The sequence below is a fragment of the Pelophylax lessonae genome, assembly GCF_965119305.1.
Source record: "Pelophylax lessonae genome assembly, chromosome: 10".
Taxonomy (NCBI): Eukaryota; Metazoa; Chordata; class Amphibia; order Anura; family Ranidae; genus Pelophylax; species Pelophylax lessonae.
In genome coordinates, this window is record NC_138777.1 from 10122588 (window position 1) to 10148038 (window position 25451).

At 46.7% G+C, this 25451-nt stretch overlaps 1 protein-coding gene across 2 annotated transcripts in view; it reads right to left on the reverse strand.

Annotated features, from left to right (window-relative positions):
* Nucleotides 1-25451, reverse strand: part of NELL1 (neural EGFL like 1) — a 1211404-nt gene that overhangs the window by 888993 nt on the left and 296960 nt on the right. For both annotated transcript variants that reach the window (XM_082270280.1, XM_082270281.1), the window contains exon 4: nucleotides 15475-15645. In XM_082270280.1, coding sequence (XP_082126406.1) covers nucleotides 15475-15645 — 171 coding nt within the window. The remainder of the gene's footprint in view (nucleotides 1-15474; nucleotides 15646-25451) is intronic.

A 25451-nucleotide genomic window follows, 5' to 3' on the forward strand; every position in this document is an offset into this window, starting at 1 on the left:
TTCCCCGGAGACCGGCTTACTAAATAGCACACTTTGTAGCTCTTTAGCACAAAAGCAGGAGACGCTCAACACATGAAATGCCACTAAGTAACAAAAGCGGAACACTTCTAAAAACTCCCCTAAGCATTATGTATACATAAAGTGGCTACAGAAACGCGGTGAAATTATAGACGTCAGCTTTTTCAAATAAATAAAAGAGTCTTTTTTTCTTTATATATCAAATCCATTGCCTGTAACAGAACTCATTCCTCTGTGCGATCTCTCTACCTCCTCCGCGTCATCCCATGGGGACCCCTGTTCCAAAAACAAGAGGATTTCTCTCACTTGTGTCTCGCTCTCTCTCTAAATATATATATATATATATATATATATATATATATATATATATATATATATATATATATATCTATGCTGTGGGGACTTGTGCACATAGAAAAAGATACAATTAAAAAAAATATATATATATATATACTGTATGTATATTAGTGATCAACCAATATCGGATTTTCGTTGCCGATACCGATACCGATATTTTGGCCATTGAATATCGGTATCGACCGATATTGGCCGATATTTTCATATATTTAAAAATGTTTTTTTTTTTTTACACTTGACAGGTACTGTTGTGGAGGAATCCTAAGTTCAGTGGTGGGATTCAGCCGGTTTGCACCGGTTCCATAGAATCGGTTACTAAATCTCTGCAAGTTCTAAGCTGCGCGCCTGCGTGGACGTGCAGTACAATTAAAGGTCCCGCGCAGCCGCAGACGTGGCGGCCGGGGAACAGAGAATTCCCCCCCCCCCCGAGCCCACCCATTCTGTGACAATAGCGAATGAAAATTTGCTATTGTCACACGGATCCTCCTCCTGGCCAATCAGGGAGCGGTTCCTCCCACTTCCTGATTGGCCGAAAGGCAAACCCCGTGCCATTGGCCGAGGAGGCGGGAGGACTGAGGAGACGCGGGGAGTCGGGGACTGAAGAGAAGCTGCCGTGACCGTCCGTGAGGTAAGTGCACGGGTCTCGCAGGGGGAATGCTGGCCCTCTGCAATGATTGGGGGCAATGCTGTGGCACTCTGCAATGATTGTGGGCAATGCTGTGGGCACTCTGCAATGATTGGGGGCAATGCTGTGGGCACTCTGCAATGATTGGGGGCAATGCTGTGGCACTCTGCAATGATTGGGGGCAATGCTGTGGCACTCTGCAATGATTGGGGCAATGCTGTGGTCACTGTGCATTGAAAGGGGGCACGCTGGTCTCTCTGCATTGAAAGGGGGGTACGGTGGTCACTGTGCATTTAAAGGGGGGCACGCAGCACTGGTCACTGTGCATTGAAAGGGGGGCATGCTGGTCACTGTGCATTGAAAGGGGGGCATGCTGGTCACTGTGCATTGAGAGGGGGCACGCTGGTCTTTCTGCATTGAAAGGGGGGCACGCTGGTCACTGTGCATTGAAAGGGGGGCATGCTGGTCACTGTGCATTGAAAGGGGGCACGCTGGTCTCTCTGCATTGAAAGGGGGGCACGCTAGTCACTGTGCATTGAAAGGGGGGCAAGCAGCCCTGGTCACTGTGCATTGAAAGGGGGGCATGCTGGTCACTGTGCATTGAAAGGGGGGCACGCTGGTCACTGTGCATTGAAAGGGGGGCATGCTGGTCACTGTGCATTAAAAGGGGGGCACACTGGTCACTGTGCATTGAAAGGGGGCACGCTAGTCTCTCTGCATTGAAAGGGGGCACGCTGGTCACTGTGCATTGAAAGGGGGCACGCTGGTCACTGTGCATTGAAAGGGGGCACACTAGTCACTGTGCATTGAAAAGGGGCACGCTGGTCATTCTGCTGGGAAGTCGGAACTGGTTACTAAAATTTTTGAAACCCACCACTGCCTAAGCCCCTTCTCTGCACTTAAAAGTATTCAAAACAGCTGTTTTGAATGCTGTCATTTTTTTGAATCTGGCGCCGAATACCCGGTAGTGATATCATGACATCACTTCCAGGTCTTTACTTGGAGACCCGATCAGAGCCGAATGCGGCTTTGATTGGGTCGTTGGCTGTTTCTTGCCAAGGACAGCTCCCGTGAGGGCTGGTTGCCCGGTGTTGTGCCAAAACCAGGCACTTGGCTCTGATCGGAACTCCGCCTCAGTCTTTAGCCATCTGCAATCCAGCTCCACCCAGCTCTGCCTCACCAGCTGAACTGAAAAAAAAAAATGACAGCATTCAAAACAGCTAAACTTGCAGAGTGCAGAGGAGGGGTTTGGGGTCTTTTAGATCCCCAGATCCCTCCACAAGAGTACCTGTCAAAAAAAAAAAAAAAACTATATATATATATATATATATATATTTTTTTTTTTTTTTTTTAATGTACAAAATATCGGCCAATATCGGCCGATACCAATATGCGATGACCAAAATATCGGTATCGGCAATAAAAAAATTATATTGGTCGATCACTAGTTATATTAAAAAAGAATAGCGCACACATGCAAAAGAAACGACCACCAAACATGGAGACAATCCACAAACAAAAATGGGGATTCAGTCCCACCATATGGCCATATCGTGCTCAAGCCCACCACTGCGTCAAAGTACCCCATTATCAGTGGGTCCTACACTATCCATAAAAAAGGGGTGAATCCAGCCTCTCTTACCCTTGGAGACAACACTCCTTGCTGGGAAAGATGTGCTAATGCACTACAGGGGACTCCTCCTATATCTACTTGATAGTGGACACCAATAGAGTACAGGTGTGTGTGGGGGATGGGATGCTCAACCTCAGAAGTCTGGTCAGACCAAATAGTAGTGCATTAGCACATCTTTCCCAGCAAGGAGTGTTGTCTCCAAGGGTAAGAGAGGCTGGATTCACCCCTTTTTTATGGATAGTGTAGGACCCACTGATAATGGGGTACTTTGACGCAGTGGTGGGCTTGAGCACGATATGGCCATATGGTGGGACTAAATCCCCATTTTTATTTATGGATTGTCTCCATGTTTGATAGTCATTTCTTTTGCATGTGTGCGCTATTCTTTTTTAATATACATGTTGCTTGGTCCATAGCTGCACTGGCTTTAGATATACATGTTCAGGGTTTGCTCCCCCAATTTTTTGCTTGATCACTAGTTATAACCCTCCCTTACTCTATGCAAAATGTAAAAAAAAAAAAATTGCCTATAGTTCTACTTTAAGTATTAAAATTGCGAACATCTGAGAAACAGAAATTTTTTTTTTAGGACTTAAAAAAATGAAGGCAGCACATTCCATTCAGCTTTTTAATTAAATTACAATAAAAAAAAAAAACATACATTACCGAAACTTACATTTCTGTTTTAAGTCAAAACGATTACTTGAAAAAAATTATTAGCATCAACAATGAATTCAAAGCTATTCTGACTTAACATTCTGTGTTTTCCCAATTAAAGATATGTAGTTAGAAAAACTTTAATTAGGTGATTCATATGAATTCAAAATTTTATGTAATGTTGGGAAAACATTGCCTTATTTATTGCAGGCATTTATATAGTGCTGAGAATGATGCTCAGTGCCTTATATACTTTAATATTAGCCCCCGCCCTCAAGGACCTCACATAAGCTTCATGCAGCGCCAGTGCTGTATCTTGGCCTAGGCCTACAAGGCCCAGGCCTAGGGCGGCACTTTGCAGGGGGGCAGCAAAAAAGCTGCACCCCACACGAAAAAAAAAAACAGCCTCCTCCCAGATCCTGCATGAAAGGGGTCCACGCCGGCTTGTGCTACACTTTAGTATAGTGCCAGTCTTATGGGGCAAATTGGGCTGGAGGGCAGGGTCCAGGAGGCAAATCACTAAAAAGGCAGCACTGATGGGCACTAATGAGGCAGCACTGATGGGCACTGATGAGGCTAAACTAATGGGAACCGATGAGGCTGCACTGATGAGGTTGAACTCATGGGAACTGATGAGGCTGCACTGTTGGGCACTGATAGACTGTGGTTGTGGTCTGTGGTTTACAGATGACAGGGTGGGTCATAAACTGGAAGGGGGTGTGGCCTTTACAGGAAGGGGTGGGTTATATTTAAATTAGGGGGTGCACAAGTTTAGTCAGGCCTAGGGCAGCACAAAACCTAAATACACCACTGTGCAGCGCCACTCCAAGTTCTGATGCCAATGCATGATGTGTGCAGTCATGTTGGAAGAGGAAGGGGCCCCACACTGTTCCCACAAAGTTGGGAGCATGAAATTGTCCAAAATGTCTTGGTATTCTGACGTCTTAAGAGTTCCCTTCACTGGGACTAAGGGGCCAAGCCCAACCCCTGAAAAACAATCCCACACCATAATCCCCCCTCCACCAAATTATTTGGACCAGTGCACAAAGCAAGGTCCATAAAGACGAGCGAGTTTGGGGTGGAGGAACATGACTGGCCTGACCTCAACCCGATAGAACACCTTTGGGATGAATTAGAGCGGAGACAGGCCTTCTCGCCCAAAATGAGTGCCTGACCCCACTTCTGGAAGAATGGTAAAACTTTCCCATAGACACTCCTAAACCTTGTGGACGGCCTTCCCAGAAGAGTTGAAGCTGTTATAGCTGCAAAGGATGGGCCAACTCAATATTGAACCCTACGGACTAAGACTGGGATGTCATTAAATTGAATGTGCGTGTAAAGGCAGCCGTCAATATGGTGACAATATAGTGTACTGTATGTCTGAGTGATAAATGTTTAGGGGGTTTGGTGTGGATGAATGTGATAGCTTCTGGTTGTCAAAGGGTCCAGTGGCTGCTTCCAACCAGCCCATTCACTTACATGTCATGGAATCCTCAACCACGTAAGCAAATGGGTGGGGAACGGAGCGGAATCCCCATCCACGTAAGCAAATCAGCATTAGATCCTTGCCTAAATATGCCATGGCCATATTTAGGCAATGGTGTGACAACTACCCTGTCCCTTCCTTTAGATAGCTGATGACAGATCAGGGATTCGGGATTGGTCACATGCATCAATTTGTCGTTTTTTTATTTTTTTGGGCAAGTCAACAGCAGCAAGCATTGTGACTGATGATAAATTTACAACAAGGGACACTTTTTGGGGATTTCTATTTTTTAAAATGACTTGTCAAACGTTTGGTTGTCCACACTTCCAGGTGATACCTTTTTTTTCTATTTACCCCATACTCACATCGGGGCTGTATTTGAGGGCCACCATATTTTTAAGGGGAGTTTCCAGATTCCAATAAGCCCCCTGCCACAGACCTCCAAGAAGCTCTTGTTCTAATCAACATGGCACCCCCCCCCCCATATTGACGACAGGGCCGGGACAAGGGGTGGTCAGGAGGAGAAGCTTCCCTGGGCACTGTGGTATCATGTGAGGTGGGGGGGCACCATGAGAAGATTGGGGGGGGATTTGTGTTTGATGGGGAAATTTGTGAGGCAGCAGGGGGTAAGAATTGTTCTAGGAGGGGAAATTTTAGGGGGGGGGGGGTTCTAAGTAAGGTGATTTGGAGGTATTTGTTTTTGGAAGGGGGAAGAGGATTTTTGCTAAAAGGGGGATATTTGTGGTGTTTGCGCAAGAAGAGGTGATATGGAAGAGGGAGAAGAGGACTGGTGCTAGGAAGGGAATTTTTTTTTCTTGGGGGGGGGGGGGATTGGTGTTAGTAGGGATGATCAGGGCATATTTGTGAGGGGGGATTTGTGTTGGGAGGGGGATGTGTAGAAGTGGGAGAGGATATGAGCTGGGAAGGTTGAGGGGGAGGGGGGGGAGAAAGATTCATGCTGGGAAGGGGGGATTTGGGGTGTTTGCGCAAGCAGAGGTGATATGGTAGACGGGGGAGGGGATTGGTGCTACGAGGGGAATTTTTTTTGTTTTTAGGGGGGGGGGGGGGATTGGTGTTAGTAGGGATGATCAGGGCATATTTGTGAGGGGGGGGGATTTGTGCTGGGAGTAGGAATGTGTACTTGGAGGGATAGAAGAATTGTGCTAGGAGGAGTGTTTTTTTTTTTTTTTGGAGGGGGGATTTGAAATGGAAGAGGATTTGAGAGCTGGGGAGGTTGAGGGGGGGACAAAGATTTGTGCTGGGAGGGAGATTTCAGCAGGAGGTTGATTTGTCCTCAGAGAAGAGGGAATGTATGCTTAGGGGGTAAGCATGCTGACACATACTGTATATGTTCATACATCTCGGGGGGGAGGGGGTGCAGTTTGGCATGTCTGTCCTGGGCTCTAGATGACCTCCTCCCGGAACTGACTGATGGCATTTTAACGGGGGGGGGGGGGATGCATGTTCGCCCCACCCCCCATTTCCAGACCAGCCAGGCTGCATATTCAGATAAAGGGTCTTGTACAGATTTTTAGGGGGACCTCATGCTTTTTTATTTTTGCGTGGTATCCCCCTTCAAATCTATACCAGACCCGAAGGGCCTCTGCATAAAAAATATCTATATATCATGTTTGGGGGTTGGGGGGTTCTAAGTAGGGATCGACTGATTATGGGCAAAGCTGATATATCGAGGGCCGACATGCACTTTCCCCGATATATCGGAATCGGCCCCAGGGGTTACCGTTATTACCGATATTTCGGGAAAGTGCTTGTTCCGGAGTGATGCCTGCAGCTAGAGGCATCACCCCGGTTTCGGCGTCCATAGCCGACAGTCAGCTGTCTTGTAATGACAACCGATGTGGCTGAGAAGCCACTCGGCTGTCATTGCAAGGGAGACCCGGGCAAAACAGCCTGCACAGCCACCGAAGACCTAATCAAAGCCACATTGGCTCTGATCGGGTCTCCATGCAAAAACCCGGAAGGGATATCATGAGTGACATCACTTCTGGGTTCTGTCTGGCGCCAGATTATAAAAAATGACAGCATTCAAAACAGCCAAACTTGGCGTTTTGAATGCTTTTAAGTGCAGAGGAGGGGTTTGGGGTCTTTTAAACCCCAAGATCCCTCCACAAAAGTACCTGTCAAAAAAAAAATGTCTAAATGTACAAAAATATCGGCTAATATCGGCCAAAACTGATATGCATTGGCCAAAATATCGGTATCGGCAGCCAAAAAACTGATATCGGTCGATCACTAGTTCTAAGTCATTTTCTAGCCAAAAAAAAAAAAAAATGCTGATTTTAGCATGCGTGTGAAAAATTTTACAAATTGCCCCTGGACAGCAAGTGGTTATATAACAGAATGGCTTGTGTAGCAATGATACATACATTGTATCTTTTTTTCTTGGCATTTTTATACATTGTATCTTTTTTATGTTTTTTTTTCCTCCTTTAAACAAGACAAACAAGGATTATAGCCGAAGACGCAGCACCCGTAGGAACGCGGCCAGAGGTTTTATTTTATTTTCCAGCCTTCAATGCACCGTACAACCTCCCCGGTTTATGAAAAGCCTTTTCTTCTCTGTTTTTTAAGGTTTATTATCTTCAGTTTGAAAACCATCTGAAAGGATACAGCGGGCAAGTTTGCTTCCCAGACGAGCTCAGCATGGCAGCTCCCCATTAGAAAGGAGGTTTGCGCTGATAATTCAATCGTATTCCCTGAAAGCTCGGAGCCAAGTGAGCTGGTAATGTTTGACTTTGGTATCCTCCTGCAAACATCTGACACGAGGCTGAGCACCACCAAAGGCATGACTTCTAAAAAGCTTTAAAAATGATGTTTTCAAGAAAAGCTTCTCCAAAATTGTTAACTTCATTTTAGCTGGAGGAATAAGCGGGATTCAGAGAAGCTGTCAATACAATAACAATGCAACTATGTGCAGTGCTGTATTTTGGCCTAGGCCAACAAGGCCCAGGCCTAGGGCAGGACTTTGCAGGGGGGGCAGCAAAAAAAGTCGCCCCCCCTCCACCTGAGACTCTATTGGCCGCTGGTTGCTAGAGCCGCCTCTCTCATCCCCCCTCTCTCTCTCTCTCTCTCTCACCCCCCCCCCTCTCAACTCTCCCTCCCTCGTTCTCTCTCATCCCCCTCTCTCTTATTCCCCTCTCTCTCTCTCTCATCCCCCTCTCTTATCCCCCTCTCTCTTATCTCTCTCATCCCCCCTCTCTCTCATCCCTCCTCTCTCTCTCACCCCCCCTCTCCCTCTCATCCCTCCTCTCTCTCTCAACCCCCCTCTCTCTCTCACCCCCCTCTCTCTCTCATCTCCCTTCTCTCTCTCATCCCATCTCTCTCTCTCTCATTCCCCCCCCCTCTCTCTCTCTCTCTCTCATCCCCCCTCTCTCACCCCCCCCTCTCATCCCCCCTCTCTCACCCCCCCTCTCTCTCTACTCCCCCTCTCTCACCCCACCTCTCTCTCTCATTCCCCCTCTTTCTCTCTCACCCCCCCTCTCTCTCATCTCTCTCTCACCCGCCCCCTCTCTCTCCCTCACCCACCCCACCCCTCGTGAGATCTCAGGGGTTCATGCTGGGACTTGTAGTCCTTCAATTTTGGAGGGACTCACATCCGTTAGGTGGGGCAAATTTACACAGGAGGTGGAGGGGGAGCCCAATTTTAGTCTTGCCTAGGGAAGCACAAAAGCAAAATACACCACTGCAACTATGTACACTTTGGTTCATAAATGGTCCAATAGGATGCTCTGTAGCAATGCTGCCTATGTAACACTGGGAGCTTGCTGACATAAAAGGAGTGCTCAGTAAGTACAAACATGGCTGGAACAAGGGGTGGGCAGGAGGGGAAGCTGCCCTGGGCACTGTGATATCATGTGAAGTAGAGGGGGGGGGGCACCACAAGGAGATTGGGGGGGGAGGATTCGTGTTGGAAGGGGGCATTTGTGGGGGTGGCAGGGGTAAGTATTGTTGTAGGAGGTGATGTTAGGACTAGAGTGCTAAGAGTTGTGATTTACATCATCCCATTCGGTGCCCATTTCCCCTGCTTTCTGGGGTCTTCTGTCTCCCTCCTGCAGTGCTGCCAGCTTCCCTCCTCTCCTCTCCTGCCAGCTGCTGTGAGGGACGTTACAGGATGGAGAGCAGGGGAAGGGGGCCAGTAAATATTTAATGTATCGGCCCCTTCCTTTTCTAAATGAACACAGTGAGTGATCTGTGCCGATTGCTCCTGTGTTCATTCTTAGCATTGTAAACTATGCTTTCGTTTGTGAATGAACAAGAAGGGAAATCTCTGTCCTCAGTCCCTTTCTCTGTTTCTAAATTGAGACATCAGGGGTCTGTTTAGACCCTTGACATTTAGTCAAAGCCATCCAATGGGGTTCCTAAAAAATGTAAAAAAATAAATAAATAAAAAATAATTTTAAAAATAATATAAAACATAATAAAAATAAAAAACTACTGACACCATCCACTGCCCTACTGACACCAGTCTTTGCTCTACTGATACCGTCCACTGCTCTGCTGATATACACGCACGTGTCTTAGTGCTCTGAGGTGGACACCCTAATGCAATAGGCTGCGCACACCAATGATGTACAGTATGGGATGCACTCAATACTTGGTCGGGGCTCCTTTTGCATGAATTACTGCATCAGTGCGGCGTGGCATGGAGGCGAGCAGCCTGTGGCACTGCTGAGGTGTTATGGAAGCCCAGGTTGCTTTGATAGCAGCCTTCACCTCATCTGCATTGTTGGGCCTGGCGTCTCTTATCTTTCTCTTGACAATACCCCACAGATTCTCTATGGGGTTTAGGTCAAGCGAGTTTGCTGGCCATTCAAGCGCAGTGATCCCATGATCATGTGACCAGGTATTGGTAGTTTTGGCAGTGGGGGCAGTGCCAAGTCCTGCTGGAAAATAAAATCAGCATCTCCATAAAGCTGGTCAACAGAGGGAAGCATGAAGTGCTCTAGAATTTCCTGCTAGAGGGCTGCTCTGAGTTTGGACTTGATAAAACACAGTGGACCAACACCAGCAGAAGACATGGCTCCCCAAATCATCACTGACTGGAAAATTTTGCATTTCATTTGGAAATCAAGGTCCCAGAGTGTGGAGGAAGAGTGGAGAGGCACAGAATCCATGTTGCATGACGTTCAGTGTGAAGTTTCCACAGTCAACCCCACTATCCATTATAAAAGAGGACTGTTAAAGTTAGTTGTTAGGGTTTTTTATGAGGGAATCATAGATAACAAAAAAGAAAGATCTTATCTAGTACCAACTGCTCCTAGGATCCCTGTGATGTATTATCTTCCTAAACTGCACAAGAATCCCCCCCCCCCATCCCCCGGGATGCCCAATAATAAGTGGGATAGATTATGTTCCTGCTCACATAGGAAGATATATAGATTTCTATCTCCAAGCCCTAGTTAAAAGACCCCTTCGTATTTGAGAGATACCAAGGACACCATCATACTATAAGAAAGTATAGATTATAGGGCAACTATTTGTTGGCTACAGCCGATGATGCCTCCCTCTATACATGTATACTGTACCATCTGGGACTGATGGTGGTTAGACATAACTTATCCAGTGATGACACTCTCCCCCCTGGTTTAAGAACACTTTATTAGGAAATTACTAGAGTTTTCAACCGAACATAACCATTTTTGGCTTGAGAATGTTTTTTTTTATTTACAACAGAGAGTAGTTGCCATGGGAGCAAAGTTTGTCCCCAGGAGTTGCCATGGGAGCAAAGTTTGCCCCCAGTTTGGTGAATCTATTCATGGCTAAGTGGGAGGAGGATGTCGTCTATGCCCAGGAGAGACCAGAACTGTCAGTTGGTTGGGTGAGGTACATAGATGACATCCTCCTCCTATGGAATGGCAATGTAGACACATTACAGAATTTCATGACCCAACTGAATGACAATGATAGAGGCATTGCTTTATCTTACAAAATAAGTAGTGAGAGAATTCCTTTTCTTGACCTAAAGATAGCGGTTACCAATCACCAATTAGAAATTAGAAATTAAATTCTGTCCTCAGTCCCATCCTCTGTTTTAAAAGTGAGACATCAGGGGTCTGTTTTAAACCCTGATATTTCATTAAAGCCCCCCAATGAGGCTCCTATAAAAAATAAAAAATAATAAAGGATTATTGCAAAAAAAAAGAAATGTAAAAATAAATACAATTGTAAAAAAAAAGTAATAATAAAAAAATAATAAAAATATACTACTGACACCAATCTTTGCCCTACTGACACCATACTGCTCTACTAACACTGTCAGTTGCCCTACTGCTATATATATATGTATGTATGTATATATATATATATATATATATATATATATATATATATATATATATATATAAATATATATAAATATATATAAATATATATGTGTGTGTGTATATATATATATACATATATATGTATATAAATATATATGTGTGTGTGTGTATATATATATATATATATATATATATATATATATATATATATATATATATACAGTGGGTACGGAAAGTATTCAGACCCCCTTAAATTTTTCACTCTTTGTTATATTGCAGCCATTTGCTAAAATCATTTAAGTTCATTCTTCTTCCTCATGAATGTACACATAGCACCCCATACTGACAGAAAAACACAGAATTGTTGACATTGTTGCAGATTTATTAAAAAAGAAAAACTGAAATATCACATGGTCCTAAGTATTCAGACCCTTTGCTCAGTATTTAGTAGAAGCCCCCTTTTGATCTAATACAGCCAGGAGTCTTTTTGGGAAAGATGCAACAAGTCTTTCACACCTGGATTTGGGGATCCTCTGCCATTCCTCCTTGCAGATCCTCTCCAGTTCTGTCAGGTTGGATGGTAAACGTTGGTGGACAGCCATTTTTAGGTCTCTCCAGAGATGCTCAATTGGGTTTAAGTCAGGGCTCTGGCTGGGCCATTCAAGAACAGTCACGGAGTTGTTGTGAAGCCACTCCTTCGTTATTTTAGCTGTGTGCTTAGGGTCATTGTCTTGTTGGAAGGTAAACCTTCAGTCCGGTCTGAGGTCCAGAGCACTCTGGAGAAGGTTTTTGTCCAGGATATCCCTGTACTTGGCCGCATTCATCTTTCCCTCGATTGCAACCAGTCGTCCTGTCCCTGCAGCTGAAAAACACCCCCACAGCATGATGCTGCCACCACCATGCTTCACTGTTGGGACTGTATTGGACAGGTGATGAGCAGTGCCTGGTTTTCTCCACACATACCGCTTAGAATTAAGGCCAAAAAGTTCTATTTTGGTCTCATCAGACCAGAGAATCTTATTTCTCACCATCTTGGAGTCCTTCAGGTGTTTTTTTAGCAAACTCCATGCGGGCTTTCATGTGTCTTACACTGAGGAGAGGCTTCCGTCGGGCCACTCTGCCATAAAGCCCCGACTGGTGGAGGGCAGCAGTGATGGTTGACTTTCTACAACTTTCTCCCATCTCCTGACTGCATCTCTGGAGCTCAGCCACAGTGATCTTTGGGTTCTTCTTTACCTCTCTCACCAAGGCTCTTCTCCCCCGATAGCTCAGTTTGGCCGGACGGCCAGCTCTAGGAAGGGTTCTGGTCGTCCCAAACGTCTTCCATTTGATGATTATGGAGGCCACTGTGCTCTTAGGAACCTTAAGTGCAGCAGAAATCTTTTTGTAACCTTGGCCAGATCTGTGCCTTGCCACAATTCTGTCTCTGAGCTCTTTTAGGCAGTTCCTTTGACCTCATGATTCTCATTTGCTCTGACATGCATTGTGATCTGGAAGGTCTTATATAGACAGGTGTGTGGCTTTCCTAATCAAGTCCAATCAGTATATTCAAACACAGCTGGACTCAAATGAAGGTGTAGAACCATCTCAAGGATGATCAGAAGAAATGGAAAGCACCTGAGTTAAATATATGAGTGTCACAGCAAAGGGTCTGAATACTTAGGACCATGTGATATTTCAGTTTTTCTTTTTTAATAAATCTGCAACAATGTCAACAATTCTGGAAGCCATTTTTCTCATCTTCCATTTGTTTGAGCTTTGTGCTAAAACTCAGCCTTTGACACCTCTCTTCCTGTAAGAGTTCCTGCGTGTCTTGCAGCTGCGATTCCAAGATAGAAAAATCTTCCGCAATTTCTCTAGATTTGCGGTCTGCTTGAGAAAGCCGATTTGTGACACTGTCCAACTCAACCTGCAATCGGTTTGCCTTCTCTGACAGCTTAGCACACAATCGGTCACCTTCTGACACCTTGACTTGCGATTCCAGAAGCTGTGCCTCTACTTTTTCCCTCTTATGTTCACAATCTCCTTTTCCCTGCATAAGAGCCTTCACCTCATTGGCTAGCATCTGGGAATAAGAATGTAATTCTGCCACACAGGCTTCTTTCTCCTTTAACTGGTGCTGGACACGTTGGGCTTCCCCTTTCCAACTTTCACAGTCCGCACGCCATTCATTTACCACATTGCTCAAAGTAGTGAGCTCATACACAGTACTCAGTAATTTAGCCTCTCTTTCACTTTTCTCGTTGTCGCTGAGAGACAATGTCGTTTTCAGAGCGACATTCTGTTCCTGCGACTCCTGCAGGTCTATTTTTGTAACTTCCAAACACTGAAGACTTTTTTCCAGCTGATTACGCAACTCCAACATTTCACACATGCTTTGCTTCTGCAAAGTCTGAATTTCACTTTCCTTTTCCATGAGGATGGTATCTTTCTCCATTATAGTCTCTCTGCGTTTTTGCAACTCGACCAAAAGAAGAGCAGTGGATTCTTCCCACTGTAACACATGAGACTTGAGTAGTTCATTCATTTCCTGCAAGTTTCTATGCTCCATTTTAAGCAATTCCAAGGCTTGTTCCTTTTCTTCCATTTTCTGTTGCAAGGCATCCAACTCAGCCCTGCACACATACTCGGTTTCCTCCAAACCGATGGCCTCCATTGGCTGCTGGCGTCTCTGTTTCCAGCCTGCCATGCTCTCTTGATGAGCCTTTTGTTGAGCTGCAAAGCTCCGTTGTTTCAGCATCTCCCCCATTTTGGGTTTACTTTTCATCTGAGCACACTGCGTCTCCATAGCAGTTTCATCAGTGTTGCTAGGGACAACACCCTTCCTCTTTAGTAGACTCTCTTTAGGCATGGATGGGGCTGGTTCAGACGGTAACATCCCCTCCATCCATAGAATCCGGTCTCTCATTTCATCTATCTTTGCATTCTTCAGGCGTTTTGAACGCCCCATCTTCAATAACTCCACAAACAAATTTTTCACAGTCCAGCAAAAATTTTTCAGACCACTGTCTCTTTAACACATGTAGTTTTTCTCTCTCTCTTGCAAGATCTCTTTTCCTGCACACACAGTTTGTGCAGTCACTTGCACCAGACACAACAAAGTTCATCAAATAATTTTGAGACCGCTGTCTCTTTAAAACACTTTTTTTTTTTCTGTCAGGATCTTCTCTCCTGCACACATAGATTGTGCAATCTCATGCACCAGATACAGTTCATCAAACATTTGCACTTCCTTGCAGGGATCTCTGCTTATGCCCACTGCATACCTCCACCATATGTAAGGGATTTGCTCGGTGGCGGGTGTGGATGACCCCTTGGGGGGTGCGTTTTCCCAGAGAGGTAGCCGACAAGTGCTTGCAAACAAACAGTGTGGTTTATTAAATGGTGTTTTCTTCACCAGGCTGTATGCAGCAAAACATCCAAAATAAAATAAAACAGAAAATAAATCCTTGCCTCTGTGGGCGGCTACCTTCTCACAACTGGAACCTGCCTAAGTGTCTGTCTCCAACCTACCGTCGGGCAGACTTCCTTGTCCTCCAGCGGACACTCAATAGTCCTTTTATAATAGTTTCACAGGGCAACACAGTCCTTTTGTTTCTTTCACACAGAAACACTTCGTCTTCTCACCTTTGAGACGTATTCACCCTTGGTTACCGTCCCGGGCACACATCACTCCGGGGGGTCTTCTCCCAGGCCCACACATCCTGTCGGGAGGCACACGCTGACTGTCCTCCTGCTCCCAGCCCACATGGCTTCAGGATGCAGCTTCTGGAGGCAGCAAACAATAGGACTTTCTCTGAACAAATTATAGAGCCTTAACTCCCTCATTCTGAACAGGTGAAGGCCTTTCAACTTCCTGCTGGCTAGCTCTGTAGCCAACACCCTAAATTAATTAATGGACTTTCTAAGCAGGTGGGAATGTGTCTCCTCTCAGTGACTACATTCCCAGATTTACCTGACTTCCTGTCACAATATATATATATATATTTGTGTATATATATATATATATACACACATATATATATATATATACATACACACACACACACGCGTATTTAAGCTTTGGGGTGCCCACCCTAATGCAATAGGCTGCCCACACCTATGAACACAGATTACAAAAAAAAAACCTCCAAAAAACTAAAAGGGTTATAATGAAAAAAAAAAAAGTTTTGCCTTTAGTTCTAATTGAAGATATGATAGAATGGGGAAGATTCATCGTTAGTTTTTACTTATCCGAGAGGCATTAATTGCTCAAGGGACCCCTAGAAACCTATGGGGGAACTCTAGGGTTCCATGGAATCTTGGCTGGGTTAATCAATCTGTAATTTTTTACATTTCAACAAAAATTAGACAGAAAAAAATTCCTTCATACCCTAACTCTACAACTTTGACAACCAAACACTCAGTAACTTACTTGTTGCAGTCGACATGAAGCAGGATATGAGAGGCGCTGACCGTCAAAGCCACTTTGTGCCACTGTCCATCCGCCAGACGGTAGGGGAAAGCTTCTGTCCTCGACTTTCCATTATATCTGTAGTGGTATCTGATTTCATCCCTTAAACCGCTGCTCTCCAGTTCAAAGAAGCTGCAAGACAAGAGAAAAGGATGAGTCAGCGAGCTGGCCTGTCCAGGAAAAGCGAGGCGGAAAGTGCGCCAAGGTGGGAGGATGGAACGCTAAGATGAAGGATGAAGGTGAACACATTCTGTTGAAGGATGGACTTCGACAAGAAGAAACAAGAAATTCTAAGAGAAATAGCAAGGAACGGGGTTGTATTTTTCCATTCCAACAGATAAGGAGACAGGCGGAGCGACAGATGGATGGAACCAGAGATACGGATAGACAAATATAGCTACATTGTTACTCGGGCTGAAAAAAGTCCATTGAGTTCAACCATTATAAAAAGATTAATAGAATTTCATACTGACAATTGATCCAGAGGCAGCCAAAAAAACTCTTATAAAGCATGGACTATCCACTCCAACGGGGGGGACTTTCCTGATCCACAAGGTAATTGGATACATCCTAATGGCTGGAATACACAATAAGAAAATCGGCCAAAAATTTCCGTTCAGCGAGCGATCGGCCGATATTCTACTCGTTAATGCCCAGCCATCAATGAGCGATATCGATATTGTGAACGAAAAATACCGTTTGAAAAACACGAAAAATTCTGTCGTCTCGTTTGCGAAAGAACGATATTCTATACGTTGGTGTTGAGGTCGTTCAGTTTAAATCTGTATAACCTCTTTTTTGGATCGTTAGTGTTGGCAACGTTTTCGACCGACGAACTCTGTTTCGATGGTCGCCGGGCAACGGTCGGGCAATATTCGGACCGTGTATGTTGGCAACGTTTTAAACCGACAAATACTTTTTCAAAAGTCGGTGGTCGAACGATCAGGCGATATTCTAATCGTGTATTCAGGCCATAAGACTAAGGCCCCTTTCACACACGGAGTCAGTTCAGATCCGCCTGTCAGTTTTTTTGGCGGATCTGAACGGATCCTCCATGCATCTCTATGGGGCATCGGATGTCAGCGGAGACATGTTGCTGACATCCGATCCGACAAAACCGGACGGATGAGAATGGACAGACCATCCGTTCCCATTCGATTCCCCCATAGAGAAGAATGGGGACCTGACCGCTGTGTCTCCGCCACACAGCGCAGAGACACAGCTGACATCTGCCTGCTCAGCGGGGGATCGGCGGATCAATCCCCCACTGAGAAAAACGGAGTCCGCCTGGCCTGTGAAAGGGGCCTTAGTGTTAAAGGCACATACAATCTTTGTGATGTAGAAGCCCTGAACTAGAACAATGGAGACGTGATGGCTGGTTTGCAATCCTTGAGGCTGCTCATTAGTATTTGTGGGGTATTTTTTTGAAAGGATGGAAGTGCCACATCAGCTTGTATAGTCCTTTGAAAGATATTATTTCGCAACAGCCAATGCGTTTTGGGGGATTTTTCATTCCAGGCACCTTCATGATTTACACTATATTTCCAAAAGTATTGGGACGCCTGCCTTTATACGCACATGAACTTTATTGGGATCCCAGTCTTAGTCCATAGGGTTCAAAATTGAGTTGGCCCACCCTTTGCAGCTATAACAGCTTCAACTCTTCTGGGAAGGCTGTCCACAAGGTTAAGGAGTGTGTCTATCAGTGGCGGCCCGTCCATACAGGGCACAGGGGCGCCGTCCCCCTAACCTATGTGCAGGGCACCGAATGCATGGATTCCAATGGGTCTTTTTTTTTTTTTTTTTAGAAGCACATGATTAGAGCCGGATGCTGTACTTGGCTTCAAAAAGGGTGGGTTTGGGGCACAGAGCACTGCACCCAAAGCCCACCCAGTTTTGTGACATTAGCAAAATAATATTCCCTAATGTCTCCCTGTTCTCCTCATGGCCAATTATGAAGCGGGTCCTGAGTTGTGATTGGCTGGGAGTCCTGAAACCGGATTGGCCGCGAGTCCTAACTCCTGATTGGCCGGGAGGAGAATTGACTGCCGGGACTCTGGAAGAGTCGCAGGGGTGAAGATGCCACCTGCATGGGGTAAGTGCAGGGGCTGGCGGGGGGCCTGACAGGCGATCGATCGATCGATGGGGGGGTTATGTGGTTGGCTGGCTGGGGGGGGCTGGGGGGGCTGTGGGCCGCCCCCCAGTAAATTAAGCACCAGCCGCCACTGGTGTCTATGGGAATGTTTGACCATTCTTCCAGAAGCGCATTTGTGAAGTCAGACACTGATGTTGGACGAGGAGGCCTGGCTCGCAGTCTCCGCTCTAATTCATCCCAAAGGTGTTCTATCGGGTTGAGGTCCGGACTCTATTGACAAAAGTATTGGGCCACCCCTCCAAATAATATGGTGGAGGGGGGATTATGGTGCTGGATTGTTTTTCAGGGGTTGGGCTTGGCCCCTTAGTTCCAGTAAAGGGAACTCTTAAGGCGTCAGCATACCAAGACATTTTGGACAATTTCATGCTCCCAACATTGTGGAAACAGTTTGGGGATGGCCCCTTCCTGGTCCAACATGACTGCCCACCAGTGCACAAAGAAAGGTCCATAAAGACATGGATGAGCGAGTTTGGGGTGGAGAAACTTGCCTGGCCTGCACAAAGTCCTGACCTCAACCCAATAAAACACCTTTGGGAAGAAAAAGAACAGAGACTGCAAGCCTGGCCTTCTCATCCAACATCAGTACTTGACCTCACAAATGCACTTCTGGAAGAATGGCCAAACATTCCCATAGACACACTCCTAAACCTTGTGTACAGCCTTCCCAGAAGAGTTGAAGCTGTTATAGCTGCAAATAGTGGGCCAACTCAATATTGAACCCTACGGACTAAGACTGGGATGCCATTAAAGTTCATGTGTGTGTAAAGGCAGGCGTCCCAATACTTTTGGTACTATAGTGTATTTTTTTACCCCCGAAGAAGGGGGAGTGCAGAGCCCCTGAAACACAGTGGCTGTTGCAAATTAAATCTTTTAAGGAACTATATAAGCTGGTGTGGTACTCGCATCCTTTCCAAACTTCAAGGCTTGGTTCACATATATGTGAATCGGATGCGTTTTAACTGCATCCGCTTCACATAACATCTGAATCGGGACGGCCTTAAATGGAGCCGGTTCACACATGTCCAGGGCAGCTGCGGTCCATTTTTGAAAAGAGTCCTGTGTGATTTGGGGTTTCCGATTCAGGTGTGAATTCAAGTAAAAATTTGCACCTGAATCGCACCTGAGGGAGGGAAAGAGGGAGAGGAGAGGGAGAGGGGAGGGGAGGGGAGAGAGAGAGAGAGAGGGGAGGGAGAGAGGAGGGAGGGAGAGGGAGAGGAGAGGGGAGGGAGAGAGGAGGGAGAGGAGAGGGAGAGGAGAGGGAGAAGGGAGGGGAGGGGAGAGAGAGAGGGAGAGGAGAGGGAGAGGAGAGGGAGAAGGGAGGGGAGGGGAGAGAGAGAGAGAGAGGGAGAGGAGAGGGGAGGAGAGGAGAGGGGGAGGGAGTGGAGGGAGAGGGGAGGGGAGGAGAGGGAGGGGGAGAGGGGAGGGAGAGGAGAGGGGAGGGGAGGGGAGGGAGAGGGGAGGGGAGGGGAGGGGGAGAGGAGAGAGGAGGGAGAGGGGAGGAGAGGAGAGGGGGAGGGAGGGAGAGGGAGAGAGGAGGTGCAGGGAGGGGAGGAGAGGGAGGGGGAGAGGAGGGAGAGGGGGAGGGGAGAGGAGAGGGGAGAGGGGGCGCTCTATCTGACTTGCTGCAGCTTCTAATGCACATTGTAAGAAGCTCACAGTGTGCAGACAAATCAGAGGAAGCCATTTCAGTCCAGGAGAGGAGCCGCTACAACTGTGGATTTAAGTAGTTCCACCTGAACTAAAATCCTCAATGAAAAGGAGATGGTCAATTCGCTGACTAGGGACCGCCAAATTCAACAAAAAAAACGTTTTTAAACTCTGAATAATATCAAATAATAAAGTAAAGGGCACATAATGAGATAAAAGCCCTTTTGATTTCCACTTGCTGGGCTCTTGTTAGGAATACAGCACAACGTTCCAGCCGCGGCGCGGCCTCGCAATTCCCCGCCGCAGAATTTAAATAGTTTATCTGCTTCTTCCAGGACGTGTTTCATTTTTGCACGACCCGGCCAAGAGCCGGAGTCGTACAGACGGTCTTTGTTAGCCAATAATTTACAAGTGATTTCCCCGAGGCGTGCGGGCACAAATGTCGCCGGCATCCATCAAAGTGTCAGGCGAACTTACTGCTCACAAGCTTCTATGCGGCCTGTGACATTTTACCACCTTGCCCTGCGAAGCGCGAGTTTCTCTGCACAGCTGTGACACGACGCCGCTGCTGCAAAACTGGGAAACAGCTCAGGTGGCAAACACTGCGCCAGGACGTGGCGGGGAACTAGACTGACGGCAGATCCAGCCGTATGGTTCCATATATAGGGAATACAATTTGATTCAATAATGTTTTGCAAATCACAGAGATATATACCGGAATTCATCAAGGATTTGCTGCAATCAGAGGCGACCTGCGACTTCCAATGCGACACCTAGCCTGTTATATACAGTATATATATATATATATATATATGGTACGCATACAATAGCAACCCTCTGAGATGGAAAAGGGGGATTGTATACTTTTAGTACAAACAAATGACCACGGCCCTCACCTATAACTGGTCTTGGCAGCAAGGAGCACATGGAAGGGCGACGCGTGTCAAAACACAACCAAAGAATACTCCCAGCTCAACTTACTGACCAGCCTGCAGCCAACTGACCAGCCTGTAGCCAACCGACCAGCCTTACCGAACAGCCTGCAACCAACAGACCAGCCTGCAACCAACCGACCAGCCTTACTGAACAGCCTGCAACCAACTAACCAGCCTAACGGAACAGCCTTCAACCAACCGACCAGCCTTACTGAACAGTCTGCAACCAACTGACCAGCCTGCAACCAACCGACCAGCCTTACCGAACATTATGTGAATAAAGCCGGCACACGAAAAGTCTTCTTCCAAGTAAAATACTTTATTCCAACATGGATAGCGGTGACAACATGACAAGTCACCGCTATCCATGTTGGAATAAAGTATTTTACTTGGAAGAAGACTTTTCGTGTGCCGACTTTATTCACATAAAATTTGGTTTGGACGTTCAGCCTGAGCACCAACACTTAGCTCTTTATCTTCCCATAGTGTGGTGGAGCTAGGGTGAGTTACTGTTTAAGCCTTACCAAACAGCCTGCAACCAACTGACCAGCGTTACCAACCAGCCTGCAACTAACCGACCAGCCTGCAACCAACCAACCAACCTTACTGACCAGGCTGCAACCAACTGACCAGCCATACAGACTAGCCTGCAACCAACCATCCGGCCTTACCGAGCAACCTGCAACCAACAGACCAGTCTTAGCAAACATCCTGCAACTAACCGACCAGCCTTACTGACCAGCCTGCAACCAACCGACAAGCCTTACCGGCCAGCCTGCAACCAACCGACCAGTCTTAGCAACCAGCCTGCAACCAACCAACCAGCCTTACCGATCAGCCTGCAACTAACCGACCAGCCTTACCAACCAGCCTTAATGACCGCTCCAGATGACGTCAGAGTGACAAAACACGTAGGGCAAAGCCTAGCGTCATTATGCAACTTCCGGTTTTCAGCCGTGGAACATGGAAGCATCCCTCATATCATCTCTCATGATTTGTAAAACTTTTATGTAAATGTGTACACTTTTATTTAATAAAATTTTAAACAGATTCACACTACGGGGGCTGTTGTTTGTATTCCCCCTAAGAATAACTGGAGGATATAGTGAGGGGAAACAATCAGTAAACGGATGTGGAGAAGGCACAAACACCAGTATATCTATTCAAAAGCGATATATCCCTGTTGAAAGGTGAGTGTGATACCAGGGGGGGGGGCACGAGTGGAGACACCGAGACCCACTGCATGCTGAGACACTGATTTTTTCCATTGGGTTGAGTCACATTAATGTCACTTCACAGGTGGCACTATAAGGACCAGCAAGCCTAGCAGCAATTTTAAGGGAACCACACATTGGAATGGGATTTTTTGGACACATACATTATCTGGATGAGTAGTTGCTAATATTTGAGACATTTAGCACCACACTTTATTGCAATCTTTGCACATTGTGATTACTTGCACAGAGTTGGGATTACTTGCACATGATCATTCACACTGATTATTTGCACATTATCTGTATGATCAGTGCGGTAACTTTTATATGATTTTTGCATAACACTAACTCACACTTCCACCAGTGGCGGCTGGTCATACGGGGCACAGGGTCGCCGCCTCCCCATCCATGCATCCAGCCCCCTAATCTACCTGCGGGGCGCCGGACGTATGGAGTTCGATGGATCTTTTTTTTTTTTTTTTAGCCATGTGATTAGATCCAGAGGCTCTCACAGGCTAAAGAAGAAAAGGGTGGGCTCGGGGCGCAGAGCAGTGGGCCCGAGCCCACCCAGTTGTGTGACAATAGAGAATGAAAATAAAAGAGAGGGAGAGAAATTGTTTTTCAGCTGCCGCAGAGAGCCGCACAGGGCATCCTGTAATTGCCCCTCTGTCCGACTGCACTGATTCCCTCTGCTGTTCGGGCCCCCCTGTGTGCCAGGGCCCCATACAGGAGGACTGGTGCCCCCCATCCCCTATCAGCGGACCTGCATTCCCTGTCTCCTGGTAGGAGAAATAGTTAATCCTGTTTACCTCCTACATTCCCATCCCCGCGCCTTCTCCTCCCACCCTATGCAGGCGGTCTTGCAAGCATGCAAGTTTTGAGAAAACAATCTTTCTTTGTTTGGGATCAAATCTTATGCATTAAAGACTTATATAATATAGCTTTGACCTTCAATGTCTGGTTTTAATAATATGTTCACACAGATTGATGACTTCATTCTTCGTTGAATCGTTGTCATAAGCTGTTATATGAGCGGGGAGAATGCCCTTTGTTTTTCTACCAAAACAGTTTCTGATGCTTTTATATAGGAAATAAGAAAGTTTGTTGGGAGAGGGTGAAAGAATCAACCCAATAGAGGACAAAGTTCTGTCCGGTACCACGTCCTATGAAGCTATGTGTACAAAATTCCTAAAATACTAGATAGAGGACTTTACAGTAAAGTAAGAATTGACCAATTATCGGCAAGGCCGATATATCGGTGGCTGATATGCACTTTCCCCGATATATCGGTAACGGCCCCGGAACTGGCCGATATTGCCGATATTTTTGTGATGTCATTCTGCCTTCTTAAGCCACCTCCCTCGCCTTGGACAGCCTCGTCTGGAGTCGGGACTAGTCTCGCGGGAGTGTATCACAGCCATACACCCACCCAGAGCAGCCCATTGCCAGCCAGCCACCCACATCCACAAGCCCTGTACCAGTCAGCCAGCCACCCACAGGCCCTGTACCAGGCAGCCAACCACAGGCCCTGTACCAGCTAGCCAGCCACCCACAGGCCCTGTACTAGCCAGCCACAGGCACTGTACTAGCCAGCCACAGGCACTGTACCAGCCAGCCACCCACCAACCCACAGGCCCTGTACCAGCCAGCCACCCACAGCTCCTGTGCCAGCCACCCATCCACTTCAGGGTGCCAGCCAGCCAGCCACCCACCCACCACAGGGTGCCAGACAGCCAGACAGCCAGCCACCCACCACAGGGTGCCAGACAGCCATCCACCCACAGACAGGGTGCCAGACAGCCAGCCACCCACAGGCCCTGTACCAGCCAGCCACAGGCATTGTACCAGCCAGCTGCCCACAGGCCCTGTGCCAGCCAGCCACCCACAGCTCCTGTGCCAGCCACCCACCTACCACAGGGTGCCAGACAGCCAGCCACCCACCCACCACAGGGTGCCAGACAGCCAGCCACCCACCACAGGGTGCCAGACAGCCATCCACCCACAGACAGGGTGCCAGACAGCCAGCCACCCACAGGCCCTGTACCAGCCAGCCACAGGCATTGTACCAGCCAGCTGCCCACAGGCCCTGTGCCAGCCAGCCACCCACAGCTCCTGTGCCAGCCACCCACCTACCACAGGGTGCCAGACAGCCAGCCACCCACCCACCACAGGGTGCCAGACAGCCAGCCACCCATCTACCACAGGGTGCCAGCCAGCTAGCCACCCACCACAGGGTGCCAGCAAGCCAGCCACCCACCACAGGGTGCCGGACAGCCACCCACCCACCACAGGGTGCCAGACAGCCAGCCACCCACAGACCACAGGGTGCCAGCCAGCTATCCACCCACCACAGGGTGCCAGCAAGCCAGCCACCCACCACAGGGTGCCAGCAAGCCACCCACCCACCACAGGGTGCCAGCAAGCCAGCCATTAAGCATTAAACAAAAATTAACATGTTCAGTACCAGATTTGTGTCAAAAATTTTCTTTATTTTTCCAAACTTTGAATGTACAATATATCGGGCCCATATCAGTCGATACCGATACGTTGTGACCAAAATATCGGTATAGGCCCTGAAAAAAACATATCGGTCTATCCCTACTTTAAAGGTACCTTAACCAGTTCTGGACCAGAAGGATTTGCCCCCTAATTACCAGGCCATGTTTTGTAAATTGGCACTGCGTTACTTTATCGAAAAAATGCCCGGTCGTGCGACGCTGTACCCAAATAAAATTTATGTCTTTTTTCCCACAAACAGAGATTTCTTTTGCTGGTATTTGATCACCTGTGCGATTTTTATTTTTTGTGCTATAAACCAAAAAAAAAAAAAACGGAAACAATTCTAAAAAAATAAATAAAAATTTTCACATTCTGCTATATAACATTCCTCAAAAAAATAAATAAATAAATAAAATCAAAATTTTTCATCATTTTAGGCCAATTTGTATTCTGCTACATATTTTTGGTAAAAAAAAAAAAACCCAATGAGTGTATTTTGGTTGGTTTGCACAAAAGTTATCGCATCTACTAACTAGGGGGAAAGATTTATGTCATTTTTTTTTTTAACTAGTAATGGCGGCGATCAGCAGTTTTTAGCGGGACTGTAACATTTGCGGCGGACAGATCGGTCCAGTAACTGACATTTTTGACACTTTTGGGGGGACCAGTGACATTACTGCAGTAATCAGTGCTACAAATATGCACTGTTACTGTAATAATGACACTGGCAGGAAAGGGGTTAACCCAGGGGCGATCAAAGGGTTAAGTGTGAGCTAGGTAGTGTTTTCTAACTGTGGGGGGATGGGCTTGTGAAACGACCATAGAGAATTGTGTTCCTATATAGAAGGATCACAGGCGCTCTGTAATCATTTCAGAGAAAAGAACGGTCAGCTGTGTTTACAATATCCGACCGTTCTTCTCTCTCAGCGGGGAATGATCGCAGATGCCCAGTGGCAATCGCGGCTGCCTGTCCTGTGGATCGCCATCCCCACTGCCTAGTGGGGTTGGGAGCTCGCCCTGCAGCACCATCCCCGAGAACCGACGTACCCCTACGTCCATTCGCGCAGCCCAGCCAGCCTGCCACAGCAAAACTGCGGCCGGCGGTCAGCAAGTGGTTAAAAGCACATATAGTGTGATTTTAATGATATACAAAAAAGTATTCATAAAAACATAAAAGTAAAACTATTAAATACTAGACATAGACATTTAGCTCTATATAGGAAAAGTATGATTTCCAAATAATTGAACTTATCCGTCCACCCTGCAGCAGTTGGGTGGTGGATAATCTCGGCAGAAATTGCATTCGACGCAGGTGCATTTCTCGGGGCAACAGCCCGCTTCTTCAGGAAATTGTTTACTGGCGAGTTTTCCCAGCAATAAACATCTAGTAAACAAACGTCTTCATACAACAGCTGTTATTTTCTGCCCGTTGGATCTGAAGAGGTCCCAACTGATTTTTTATTAGCAAAGATCATCATAGAGTCTAAG